The sequence below is a fragment of the Scophthalmus maximus genome, chromosome 18, assembly GCF_022379125.1.
Source record: "Scophthalmus maximus strain ysfricsl-2021 chromosome 18, ASM2237912v1, whole genome shotgun sequence".
NCBI classification, from domain to species: Eukaryota; Metazoa; Chordata; class Actinopteri; order Pleuronectiformes; family Scophthalmidae; genus Scophthalmus; species Scophthalmus maximus.
The window spans coordinates 18,635,984-18,650,000 of NC_061532.1; the positions used below are offsets into that span (position 1 = coordinate 18,635,984).

At 44.5% G+C, this 14,017-nt stretch overlaps 1 protein-coding gene across 3 annotated transcripts in view; it reads left to right on the forward strand.

Annotated features, from left to right (window-relative positions):
* Positions 1-4,996: 4,996 nt before the first annotated feature.
* The window catches only part of galnt14 (UDP-N-acetyl-alpha-D-galactosamine:polypeptide N-acetylgalactosaminyltransferase 14 (GalNAc-T14)), a 105,504-nt gene continuing 96,483 nt past the window's right edge, over positions 4,997-14,017 (forward strand). The window contains exon 1 of one of the 3 annotated variants that reach the window (XM_035617624.2): positions 4,997-5,527. In XM_035617624.2, coding sequence (XP_035473517.2) covers positions 5,360-5,527 — 168 coding nt within the window. In that variant the 5' untranslated portion in view covers positions 4,997-5,359. The remainder of the gene's footprint in view (positions 5,528-14,017) is intronic. The other 2 variants (XR_004786355.2, XM_035617623.2) reach the window with 2 other exon arrangements.

Here is a 14,017-nt window from a genome sequence, read left to right on the forward strand (position 1 = left end):
GATTCTTTTTAATGCGGGGGTAGGATCGTTTTCGATTTTCAGATCTGGGGCGGGGGGAATGTGTTGGGAACATAATTCTTTAAAACAGGAATCGATCAAATCGAAGAGAGGCGGCGGCGTCTCGTCCCACCAGTTGAAATCGGTGATGTCATATTGATGCACGAGCACGAGTTGGTTTTAGTTTTTTTAAAAAGCTGAAAAAAAATAAACCAAATGTTGGTTAACTCGGATTGATTTGACACCTGAAGAAGAATAAGAGAAAAAAATGATATATTGGTTAGTCTTGAAAATGAACGAACCAAACCACGACTGGTTCTCTTCAGCTCAAATCTCAATTAATGAACCTGATTTAAGGCGAAAGATCAAAAAATGTGAACTTCTGGTCGTCCGACGTGCATGTTTATTTGAATTATTATTATTATTATTAATGTTATTATTATCATTTCCCTGTCGGACCCCAGACATCGGTCGACATCGCGGTTTCAGGGCCGTCGCTGGTCTCCAGTGTTTCACGATGCCTCGGCTGCAGAAATGACGATGCGAGTTCTCAAATTGATTTTTTTTTTCTTTCCCCCTTTTCCTCATAATTATATATTTTTTTGGTTTGTTTTGTCATTGTTTCTGACTCTGCTCTTAATCAGTCTGACTGCTTGGACTCTGTGCTGTGCATATTGTTCAAACTACACACCTTCCTTCCTTCCTTCCTTCTCCTGTAAAGGGCTGTTCCACCAAAATCAACTTAAAAAATTTTTTTTTTTTGACATTTTCTTCCTTTTGATTTGATTAAATACATTTTGGTATTTTGTTTTACATTGTAAGCAAAGTAAAAACATACATTGTTTGCAGCATTGCAGGAAGTGCAATTTGATGATGTTGGATATTTGCTGTTTTGTTTTAATTTTATTTTGGAGAACTCTTTCTCTTTGAATTTTTTTTTTGCTAAATAACTATTAAAATGTTTGATTCCGGTGGACGGCCCTTTCAACCAGACACCACTTTAAACTATGCGAATCCTCTCCCTCCAACGAGAACACAGCGGACGACTTAAGGGAGTTTAGGAGTAACGTCACGGCTGGTATTCTTAATTTTGATATTTGAATATTTGACAAAACTTGTTCCTTTTTTTTTTTTGGAGTGCTAATGAGAAATGGAAGAAATGGGATTTATCTTTCTGTACCTTTTTAAAAAGACAAATTATTTAACCTTATATCAGTTTGAGTTACTTACACCCTATAGCATAGAGTGGCATATTTAGTTTAAATGTATAAAAAAAAGAAAAAAAAAGCAAGACCATAATTCTGTCCTGTTTTTCTCCTTTAATTTTATCGTGTTCCATTTTTCTGCTGAGGAAAATAAACTGGATTAGAGGATTTGGTGTGTTATCGTGTGTTTGTGTGTGTTTCTTTTCTCCATATTAACATGGATATGCCACAATATCCATTACAATTACAGTCACAGAGAATTCTGATGTGGGTCGTTATCTTAAACTGTCATTTTCTGGTTTTCCTTCACTGATTTTGTTATTTTAATTAAAAAAACATTACCTTAAAGAGAATTTATAGAAGCAAAATGGCTGCAAATGTACGACGGAGTATTAGGGGGAGAAGAAATTGGAGACGTTAACGTACCTGTCGTCAGTGTGACACGACACCAGGGGACGCTGTTGCTGTTTATTTCCGTAACATGATATTAAATAAAATGTTATTTTTTTCTTGTAAAATTACAACTTTACTCTCGTAATATCACAACTTTAGGGCTGCAAGTAACGATTATTTTATCTTGATTAATCGATTAGTTGTTTGGTCCATGAAATGGTGTCGATCGCGTTTCCAAATAAAACTTCTTGAACCGATGAATCGATCATCAAAATAGTTGGCGATTAATTTACCGATGGATTAATAATCGGTTAATAGATTAACTGTTGCCGCTCTACACGACTTTAAGGCACATTCATTTTTGTTCCTCAATGTCGTGTGTGTGTGTGTGTGTGTGTGTGTGTGTGTGTGTGTGTGTGTGTGTGTGTGTGTGTGTGTGTGTGTGTGTGTGTGTGTGTGTGTGTGTGTGTGTGTGTGTGTGTGTGTGTGTGTGTGTGTGTGTGTGTGTGTGTGTGTGTGTGTGTGTGTGTGTGTTAATTCCATCCCTTGAGCAGCTTGAACTCCCCATGTTGGAACCAGTGTTTGTCACATTTATTCTTTGTTGTTTAACAATATAAAACTAAAAATTTATTGCAAATGAAGAAGTACATATATATAAAAGTAAATAAACCGTATCTCAAAGAACAGAGATAACGATAACATGGCCCGGGGTATAACCTATATGTTCAAGAAAGGATATCTAAAGAGGTCCAATATGTTGAAGGTTGTCGAAGCCTTTTTATTACTGGATTTAGAAAATCAATTCATATAATGTTCAACCTCGTGGAGAAAAAGGGCAAAGTGATGAATTTACATTTATGAACGTGACATTTCCCCATTAGCATTAATACATTTATTACAAAGTATTTATTTTCTCCTGACCGATATTCTCGGCCAACTGATTTGAGCCTTTAAATGTGCAATTATGTTTTTACATTTTATATAAACGAAATGTTTGTCAGAAGTTCTATGAACTTGGTAATATTTTTATTCTAAAATTTTAGTTATGAATGATAAAGTTCATGGTTAAACTCAAATATCAAGCCTCAATTACACAGCGACTTCATCATCAATCATTGACAGATTCAAAATAAATATATGTATATATATATATATATCAGCAAATATATATATACACCCAAATATCAATATCGGCATCGGCCCCCAAAGATAGATACAATTTCTTTCTGAAACAAAGCGCGCATGTTCTTCTTCTTCTTATTTCGATCATGTTGAGAGTCAGTGTTGGTCACATGGCGACGTGGGGGCGGGTGTTTTGTTAAAGTTTTTTTTTCTCCACTTCCTGCTTTTTCTGTTTTCCCTCCAGGTGTGAACCGGCCGATTGGCTTGTCCGGTCACGCCCCGCTCATTGGTTTCCCCCCTGACCGAGCCGGCCAATCAGCATCCAGGGGGCCTTGAATAAGAGGAAATGAAACGCAAACACCTGGAGGAAAGTTGTGTCTGCTGATGAATGTAGAGGTGGACTGAGCCTCCATGAAATGAAATGGAGGTAAGTTTTGGAGGGAACTCTTTACATTTGTATTTCCTTTTTCCTACTCCCTGTATATTTGTTGTAAAGTTTCTTTGTAGATTCACAAGTCGCCTCTTTTGTTTGTTCCTTCTGACTTTCAGAAAGTCCTCTGTGTTATTGGATTTCATTTATGTAATCGGCAAAATCACCTTCTCGCGAACTTTTGTTGAATTTGTGTTGAGACTGAAAAAAGAAAACAAGTCACATTTTAGTATTTCGATTGATTTCGTGTCATTATCTCCAGTTTCCCCTCGACACGCGACGAGGAAGTTAGAGTGTTTCCTTCTGAAGCTCGTACTACGGCATCAAAATAAGTTTCAGTTTGTAATTTATGAATTCTTCTTATTAGATTTGCAGTAAAGCAAAGCTCTTCTCCTCGGACATGACTCTCTGTGAAGAGTTCCCTCCGAGTGACACTTTCTTCTTGTCCATGTGCTGTGGAGGTTGAAAAGCATCTTAAAATAACAATTATTGATTATAGTTTTAAGATGCCTCCATAGAAACTGCCCCTATAGAAAGAAACGCCAATACCAGCTGTGAACAGTAGATGGCGCACCGAGACAGTGAAGTTTCATCACTCACATGCAGAATCACTTCATTTCCCTTCCTCTCTTCTTCACTTTCTTCGCTCCTCTTCATCAGTCTTGTCTTCCCCCTCGATCTCCTTCCGGTGTTCTGATGGGTTTGACTTTTCCTCTGTGTCGGTCGGTGAAACTCTTTTTTCTCTTTTTCTTTTTCATCCCTCGGTGTTTGTGGTTCAATGCCTTTTTATCTCAATGCCATTAAAAGAAACTGAATACTTATTGTGCTCTCATGGTTCCGGGCGCATGTGAACTACGAGTTGTTCAGTAACCAAGCACATTCACTCACACACTGCTTTACCTGAGTGTTTATATTTGATGCGTTATATTTCTACGTCAGTATTCTACCTTTTCGTTCAACTTCCTTCATGTGACAGATGAAGATTCATCGTGTAATAATCTTCATCTAATACAGCGAGAGCACCGTTAACAAGCGGCTCCCAACTATTTGACCTTCAGGTCACATTTTTTCCCCCTTAAAAATGATCAGATTTATAGACCAAAATTGATAATCACTCGAATGTTTTGACCCATACATTTCTATATGAAACATAGATAGATAGATAGATAGTTACTCTATTTACCCCAAGCTGGGAAATTCCAATGTAACAGCAGCACGTTTCACACGGCACACAAAATATATACAATATCTACACAAACAAATGTAAAAAAAATAAATATATAGAGAATAAGTATAATAAATATAAAGAATTTACATGAATATTAATAATGGAAATAGTGCAGGAGTACAATCTAGGACTGTTGAGCTCACATGGCAGATCCACTTCTGATTCTATTCCTTCATTTCATTATTTCTCTTTCCACTCTTCTTCTGATTCTATTCCTTCATTTCATTAATTCTCTTTCCACTCTTCTTCTGATTCTATTCCTTCATTTCATTATTTCTCTTTCCACACTTCTTCCACTTCTTGGCGTCCAAATCCACTTTCACCCCTGAGGACCGGACACGAGGAACAAAAGTTCATCTTCTTCTTTTCTATTCTAGAATTCTATTCTTTTCTTTTTTTTATTTTTATGTCTATCTACTTTTCTTTCTCCCACTCTGTCACTTTCTCTCCAATTTAAAAAACATATATTATTCTATTCCTTCCTCGGCAGGTGGAGCTCCACGCTCTCCCACACCAACCTGCAGGAGGGTCCAGGACACTCTCACACACACACACACACACACTCGCGCGCACGCCGACGCACGCGCGCGGCTGTCAGGCGCGTCGGAGAAGCGCTCGAGCTTCTGTGAGTTAAGAAAGAGAGTGTGTGTGTGTGTGTGTGTGTGTGTGTGTGTGTGTGAGAGAGTGTGTGTGTGTGAGTGTGTGTGTGTGTGTGTGTGTGTGAGAGAGAGAGAGAGAGAGGGAGAGAGCGGGAGCGCGCCCCGTCCTCAGTCTTGTGCCGTCACCGGGACCAGACGCACTCGTGCTCCGCGAGTCGCCGCGGCACATTACGCGCGTGTTTTGTTTTTTTAAACATTGATTTGTTTATTTGTTGATTGAGTTTATTGAGTTTCCTGTCCGGGGCTCTCGCTCCGGTGCCATGGTCTTCTTCCTCTCCTCCCTCTGACGGCGGCGGCGGCTCCTCCTCCGGCTCCTGACCGGAGAATGAAGCGTCTCTGTCGGCGGCTGGCGGTGGCCGCGGCGGTGCTCGTGTGGCTGGGAGCGCTCGTTTACCTGCTGGCGCTGAGCCGCAGGCGGCTGCCGGAGCTCGGCACCGGACCGGGACCGGGACCCGGACCGGGACCGGGAGGAGGAGAGGCGGCGAACAACCAGGTGAAGTAAAGACACCTCCACACCCTATCTCCCTGTGTGTGTGTGTGTGTGTGTGTGTGTGTGTGTGTGCAGGACCTATTTCTTTTTATTATAGAAACATGTCCTATAATAAAACCCACAATGTCTCTACAGTTCTATAGGTGTGTGTGATACATCCTCATAATTGGCTACTTGTAAGCTTGACTGTAGTAGTTTTGTCCCAAATATTAAAAACAAAACACCTGTGATACAGTGAGGAGGAAAAACACTTTCAGTTTCAGTTCCAGCATGAGAAATGAGGAGAAGAAAAAAAATCAAGCCCTTCAATTTTACTTGGAGTAAAAAAACCAAACAGTTGGCATCGAAAATGATCTGGACGGAGTTCATGCTGGTGTTTTCATGTGGTTGTCGACCAACACTCAGGTGCAACTTTTGAATTGTTGCCATCGCAGGGCAACTTCTGTGAGACGTCAAAAGCAAAGGTGGGACTCAAAGTGCAGGAGGTTTGTGGCCAACAGGAGTCAGAAACACTGATGTCAAATTGACTTTATTGTCATTTCAAGAACATATTATGCAAAGGAATGAAAGAAACCTCTACGACTCTTCGCTTCTCTCTACGGCGAAGTTTTCACTTAATTCTTCCAAAAAAGTGTATTGGATTAAAATCCCTCACTGACACTTTAGGCCGCTGCTCCGATACACGATGATATTTTATACCTGAAGTGAAGCTGGTGCAGAATGTTTGTACATCGAGGACGGATGTTTTTTCACCAACGGCAATGAAAATCCATCTGTACAGTACATGAGAAGACATTCAGAAGATTATCATTTCCCCGAATTCGAGATGAAGAAGTAAAAGACAAATGAGGCGTTTGTGTCCTCAAACTATAATCACAGGAACAGAGAACGTGGAGATGGTTCAAAAAAACCCACTAGAGCGAGTGGTCAGTGAGTTCTGAGACACATTGGTCGACAGTGCGTATCTGGAGGTGCGCTTCTGTCGACGGCCCCCAGAGGGCGACGGTGGGCGGGGTCTTTGACCATGTGAGCGTGATGAAAAGTTAGAGGTCTGATGGTGGTGTAATTGTTTGAGTGCTGTTCTCCCGTAGCGCCCACACGCAACAGTCGTCCGTCCGCCACGGAGGCTCTTTGTCGTTGTGTAAAACAACATTTTGGTTTTCGAAGATGATTAGGTTCATTTTTTGAACCCCGGGTGCTGCGTGAAAGTCCTGCGGTGCGGCAAACTTTTGTTGGTTCGGGCAAAATTGTTTTGATCCTGTCTCTCTTACTTTGTTTTATTGAACTGTACGCACACACACACGCACGCACGCACGCACGCACGCACACACACACACACACACACACAAACAAACTGGAAATTCCAGGAATCCTGGAATATTTTGAGATGAAAGGAAGTAAAAAACATGTGCTCAGCCCGACTCGCGCCCTCTGCAATTAACAGAGAGACCGTATGAGCACCCGTGGACATTATTATTTAGTCTGCGTCTTATTGTATGTTGCTGGAATATTGTTTTAGAGTTTTTTGGAGAAGAGGTTTGAGGTTTTATGATAACGGCACAGCGACCGCGAAGAACTAATAAAGGTCAGCGGTCTGCTGGTCGGTCGGTCTGTCAGTTGGTCGGTTGGTCGGTCGGTCTGTCAGTTGGTCTGTCAGTTGGTCGGTGGGTCGGTCTGTCGGTCGGTCGGTCTGTCAGTTGGTCGGTTGGTCGGTCGGTCTGTCAGTTGGTCGGTCGGTCTGTCGGTCGGTCGGTCTGTCAGTTGGTCGGTCGGTCTGTCGGTCGGTCGGTCTGTCAGTTGGTCGGTCGGTCTGTCGGTCGGTCGGTCTGTCAGTTGGTCGGTTGGTCGGTCGGTCTGTCAGTTGGTCGGTCTGTCAGTTGGTCGGTTGGTCGGTTGGTTCGTTGGTTGGTTCGTTGGTTGGTTCGTTGGTTGGTTCGTTGGTTGGTCGGTTGGTCTGTCAGTCGGTTGGTCTGTCGGTTGGTCGGTCGGTCGGTCGGTCGGTCGGTTGGTAGGTTGGTTGGTTGGTTAGTTGGTCGGTTGGTCGGTTTATCGGTTTATCGGTCTGTCGGTCGGTCGGTTGGTTGGTTGGTCGGTCGGTCGGTTGGTCGGTTAGTTGGTCGGTTGGTCGGTTAGTTGGTTGGTTGGTCGGTTTATCGGTTTATCGGTCTGTCGGTCGGTCGGTCGGTTGGTTGGTTGGTCGGTGGGTTGGTTGGTCGGTGGGTCGTTCTGTCGGTCTGTCAGTCGGTTGGTTGGTTGGTCGGTCTGGCAATTACTGATCCGATACTAATCTGATACAATCTTTACCCCACTCGTAAAATATCAATATTAATAATGCATTGTTCAGGATTGTACTTTGCTTCACCGTCTCAACTGAAACAAATAATCAACTCCCTTAAAGGAAAAGACACTCTCTAATGGAATGGATTGATGGAATACTGCCGTTTTATTTCTCACAGAACTTTTGGTCAACACCGTTCAAACAATTAAATAATTATAAATTAACAAAAAAAATATGACGACCGGAATGTCGTTCGAGGCTTACGTAGATACATGAACAGGCATTTATTCCGTATGTTTGCTGCAAAGTATCGGATCGGATTTTACTTCTTATTTCTTCCGATATCCGTTTTTAATTCAGGCGCTTGAACTGCTGTGTGACTTTCTTGTGGATAAGATCCTCCTCAGCTCTCAGTGCCTCCCATACAAAAAAACATTCCAGAATGTAATTAAACTACTTAAGTAGGAGGGTTTGGAAACAGCTGCAACCGCTCAGCCGACCGGGAGAAGAAGAAGAAGAAGAGGAAGAGGAAGAAGAAGAAGAGGAGGAAGCTGTCTCGTCTTGTGTGGACTTGTTCTGTGAGATGTGAGCTTACGAGCTAATGAGAGAATCTCTGCGTGCACGATACCGACTTGCCAACTCAATCCTGCAGGTTTTCTCCCCCAAGCCGGTGTAGAAACTGTCGGATCCTGTCGGCAGGTTCGGCCTCCGCCTTGTATCGTCACCGTCGTCATCGTGACCACGAGCACACACACGTCTCTTCCTATCTTTAAGAAAGGTTCTGGTGCGGCGGCATATTAGTGGAGCATCTTGGGAATATGATACAGTCTCGATTACAGTAAGAGACATATGTGATATATCTGCTGTTCCAGGAAAACAAAGAGGCCTAAACACCGTCTGTCTGTGGATCTTTGTTAATTCTGACTTCATGGTCGCACAGCAGCTGAAAAGGTTTTCAGTTTTTTGTCATCCAGACACCAGCGCTTGTTGTAGATCTGCAGCAGTTAATCGCAAAAACTATTTTCATAATCGATTAATCGGTTCTACTGGTCAATATTCTCTGATTTCAGCTTCTTCAATGTGAATATGTTCTGGTTTCTTTGCTCCTCTGTGACAGTGAACTGAAGATCTAATCTAATAGTCGAGAAAATGATCAACAGATTAATCGCTGATGAAAACGTTCCCGTGATACTTTTGTGGAATCGACGCGTTGTTTACATGTTGCGCTCGACGTCCTTATTGGCCCTGATTACAGTATTAATCACATGGTGTGTGTGTGTGTGTGTGTGTGTGTGTGTGTGTGTGTGTGTGTGTGTGTGTGTGTGTGTGTGTGTGTGTGTGTGTGTGTGTGTGTGTGTGTGTGTGTGTGTGTGTGTGTGTGTGTGTGTGTGTGTGTGTGTGTGTGTGTGTGTGTGTGTGTGTGTGTGTGTGTGTGTGTGTGTGAGAAAGTCGGAGAGACGAGGGGCGGAGGAGAGGAACGTGCACGGAGTAGTCTGTTCTGAAACGATAATTCAGAATTCCTATTCATCACGGGATTAGCCTGCACTCCTGTTTACCTAGCACGACGACTTCCTGTACAAGGAATGGTAACTACTAGTTTGCTCGTGCACACGCACGCACGCACACACACACGCACACACACACACACGCACACAGACACACACAGACACAGACACGACGTGGTTGGTGTGTGCCGTGTCCTCGGGCAGGTTGGTGGGGCGTCTTTATGGAGGTTCTGCCTTCAGAAGTCCAAACATGGACGAGGAAACGATCTGTTGCCCCCCCCCCCCCCCCCCCCCCCCCCCACCCCCCCGCTCGGTTGTCCCAGGTCAGGAGTTTGGTTTAAACGATGAGACTTCATGCGATTCAAGGGAAAAAAACTGTTTTAAGGAAGATTCCGACTTAAGATGATGGAAACCGTCGTCACCAGAAACCAAATCCCTGTTTGTGTCGCTCTGCTCCGTGTAACGAATGAATGTTATAATGATAATATATAACAATGTAATGAGTCGTCTGGATCGCCCCCTGGTGGCTGGCCGGCTGCAGTACAGGTCATAAACCCCTCCTCCGTCACGTCAGCGGACGGGACATGGACCAGTCAAAAGATAGTTTCTTTAATTGTTTGGCTAGTTTATTAGTCGTATGTTCAACGGTTAATCATCTTGATAATTTTAGTTTTAGTTAGTTATTTGACGTTATAAAAAAACGGGGGCAAAACCTTGATACCCCCGCCGCTAGTCCGGAACTGGAACGCTCCTCCGGAACTGGAACGCTCCTCCGGGTCAGAATTCCGACTCGGGAAATCGGGGAGAAAAAAAATAAATCACTGTCCCGACTTCCGAGCTTCAACATATAGTGGAACGCAGCATCTGGCTCCACAGACGGCGGCCGCCCACGCTCCCGGGACGTTTTGGCTTCAATGTGGCAGCTGTGTCCGAAAGGAAGTAGCGATGGTAGAGACCAAAAAGGGAGCAAAAAGAGAGCGTGACGATCGGCCGGAAAGATGACGACGCCAAAGCGAAAGCTCATGTCGCTCTTGTTACTACTCGACGTGTAAAGGAACAAGGTTCACAATACGAACTCACAGCTCGTTTCTGGTGCCCCCAAGTGGCCAAACTACAAACTGACTAAATGCAGGTGCATGTAGGAGAATGGCGAAGGCTCGTGCTCTTTCTCGTGTTTATTTCCCGTTTCCTTCCTACACTAACCCCCCCCCCCCGCCCCCCCCCCCACTAGACCTCGTGCTAACTAACACCACGACACACTGAGCACAAACGTCCGGCGACGGCGAATAACAGCTTGTTCTCCCGTCTCCTTCAAACCACTTCATTTGCTCCCTGTCGTCGTCGTGTCCTCGTTGTGTACGTGCCCCCCCCCCCTCTGTATTCTCCCCTTGTATTCTGTCCATTCATGTTTGTCTTATTTTTTCGCTGTCGTCTTGCATCACGTTCTCCTGTTGTGCCGCCTCTCCTCCTCTCCTCCTCTTCATCCTCTTCATCCTCTCCTCCTCTTCATCCTCTTCATCCTCTCCTCCTCTTCATCCTCTCCTCCTCTTCATCCTCTTCTCCTGTTCTCTCTCAATCGCACGTCATTTCTCTCTCGCCTCCTAGTTTCTGACTTTCCTCTTTGGTTCTCTCTCCCTGTTATCTTTCCTCCCCCCCGCTCCCTTTATCCTCGTTTTCGGCCTCCGCTCTCTATAAACTAGATTGATGGCTCAATCCAACATGCATCAAGGTGAGAATTACAATTTTCGCCCCGGCGCACAGACACGAGTGCAGACTCGCACGAATGGCGGCCAGACGATGAGAAAACCCCCGCTCTCGCAGTCGCTCCCTTTGACACACACACACACACACATACACACACACACACACACACACACACACACACACACACACACACACACACACACACACTATCATTTTCTCTGTTGACGTCCAGGAAAGTGGCCTGGGCACGAGCAGGAGACGGCTTTTAAAAAAGGAAGACGTCACCGGGGGTGTTGATATCTTCCCTCCAAACCATCACCAGGCGTATTGTTAAGTGTAACTGTGTCGTTTTAAAAATTTTTATTGCAACATCACAAACGTTCAGGATAAATCAGTGTAATACTTGAACCGCAGTTGACGTCACAAAAATCACTTTCTTTCGTTCCCTTCTGTCCTGATAATCATCGACATTGACTCATAAAGCTCGTGTACTCATGAAGGTACAACCTTAGATTTCACCATGAACGCAAAAAAAAATGCCTGCGTCTGATTGGCTCGCGCCCGCACGTTAAGATCCACAGGCAGCGGGACTGATCCAAGTCCAAAGTTGTGTGTGTGTGTGTGTGTGTGTGTGTGTGTGTGTGTGTGTGTGTGTGTGTGTGTGTGTGTGTGTGTGTGTGTGTGTGTGTGTGTGTGTGTGTGTGTGTGTGTGTGTGTGTGTGTGTGTGTGTGTGTGTGTGTGTGTGTGTGTGTGAGACAGTCTACCTGGATAATTTCGCAGTCAAAGATTCTTGATTATTCCGCATCCCAACGGAAAAAAAAATCCCATCTTATGCTGATTCTTGCGGTTTTCTTTTTTTCTCCTTTCCGGATCGTCTGAATCATTTATACAGGAGGAACGAATTGCCAAACACAATTTTAGTCATGTGCCTTTTGTGAGCGACGTGCCTCTTGACCGGAGCGCTGATTGCAAACTGCCCGTCTGCGTCTTCTATTAACATCACACCGTCAATGTGCTCCAGGATCGTCGGAGCTTTCAGCCCCTGGTCTTCATGCGGTCCGAGTCAAAGACCCTCCAAGACGCACAGGAGCTGCGGGTCGACTTCAGCGAGATGTCTTATGTTATCGATACGTCTGCACGCTTTTGGTTCCAACAACAGCAAAGTTTCTCCGTTCTTTTATTTTAGTATTTTTTTAAAACATGACGTAAATAGATACATTCGGGAGGCAAAAACATTTTAGACGATAACCAACGAAAAATGCAAAATGTGAGATGAAATGACACGACGTTCATTTTGCCCATGTTTTTGTCCAAAGCGACTTCGAGGCAGGAAGCGCGAGGGGCCTCGGCCAGGGGCCCGCACGAGGAGGACCGGGAATCGAACCCCCACCTCCTGCACCGAAGTCAGCGGTGTGACCCACCAAGCTGCACCAGTTGGCACAATGACAACAAATAAGACCACAAGTATAAGACGTTGGGAAATTGATACAAGACAAAGTCGTTTTGCCGCCAGTCGCTGAATAGGCTGGATCGGTCTCATTTCTTTATGATTCTGCTTCAAAATAAAATAATTTAGATGAATATACACTTAATTCAACTGTTAGATGATTGAATGGATTCTCATATTTTCTACAGCAGCAGTTGAACCACAGTCGGGTTCATTTCCCCTCCGAGCCCGGGGCCGGTCCGCAGAGAGACTCCTCCTATCTGTACAGTATTCTTATCATTATCAGTATTATTATTATTTTTATTATCATGATTCCCTCCCTGGGAACTGGTTATATCTGCTCGGGAAAAAAAACTCATTTCCCCGTCTCCTCTTGTCCGTGTGAATCCCTCCTGATGGGGAAGCGGGGAGGAGAAAGGAACAATGGCGGCGTTTCATAGGACGGGAAAATGAATAATTCGCTGCCGCGTGTGTGTGCTACGCGTGCGTGTGTGTGTGTGCGTGCGCGTGTGTGTGTGTGCGTGTGTGTGTGTGCGTGCGCGTGTGTGTGTGCGTGTGTGTGTGGTATTGCCGTTTTTGCTCGTGCCGCACCATCGATCCTGTCTCCTTGAGAAATGACGGAGGAGGTGGGACAGGAAGTGAGACTGAGCGACCGACAGGGGACACTTTATGGCGGCGCGCCGCCGATTCCGCTTCCTGTTTCTGTCAGTGTCTGAAAATTCAACGTGAACACGACGTATTCTGGAACCGTTTAGTTCAACGACCGTATCAACACGACGTAGAAACATGGAGACTCACACGGAGGTCGGTCCACCTCATGGAACTATATCTAACTCATATAAGAACACAGAGTTATGGACAATATGTTAAATTTCTGTGAATAAGTTCTTCTGAATGTTAAACACTGTGACTTTAATGACAGTGTCAGAAATGAGTCCAGTCCAACTGAGGTTCGTTTTGAAACCGTCACCGTGTGATGTCGCCGTCGTCCCTGCTGCTGTCGGAGCGAACAGCTCACGATCCTCCACATTAGCAGTTAATCTCTTTCGCCGAGAAGAGAGTGAAGAAAGTCGTATTACCAGGAGGATTTAAAACGAGCGCTCCTCGTATCTCCTTCCTCCTCCTCCACCTCCACCTCCTCCTCGTCCTCCTGAAAACTCAAATCGTTCATTCTCTCAGTGCAACCGACACACACACACACACACACACACACACACACACACACACACACACACACACACACACACACACACACACACAGATTATCGTGTATTTCCTGGTCCTGCTGCTGGGGGCCAATAAAGGAAGGGGATTAGATTGAAAGCGCTAAACTCTGCTCATACACACACACACACACACACACACACACACACACACACACACACATAGCTGCAGACACCTAATAAAGAATGTGGGGCTGTGTTGTTGTGATTGTGTGTGTGTGTTTTCACAGAGAGGGCAGACTTCCCCATTATTATTAGTTTTTATTACTCCTGTTCGTTGTTTGAGAGCCATTAAGTGTGTGTGTGTGTGTGTGTGTGTGCGTGCGTGTGTGTGT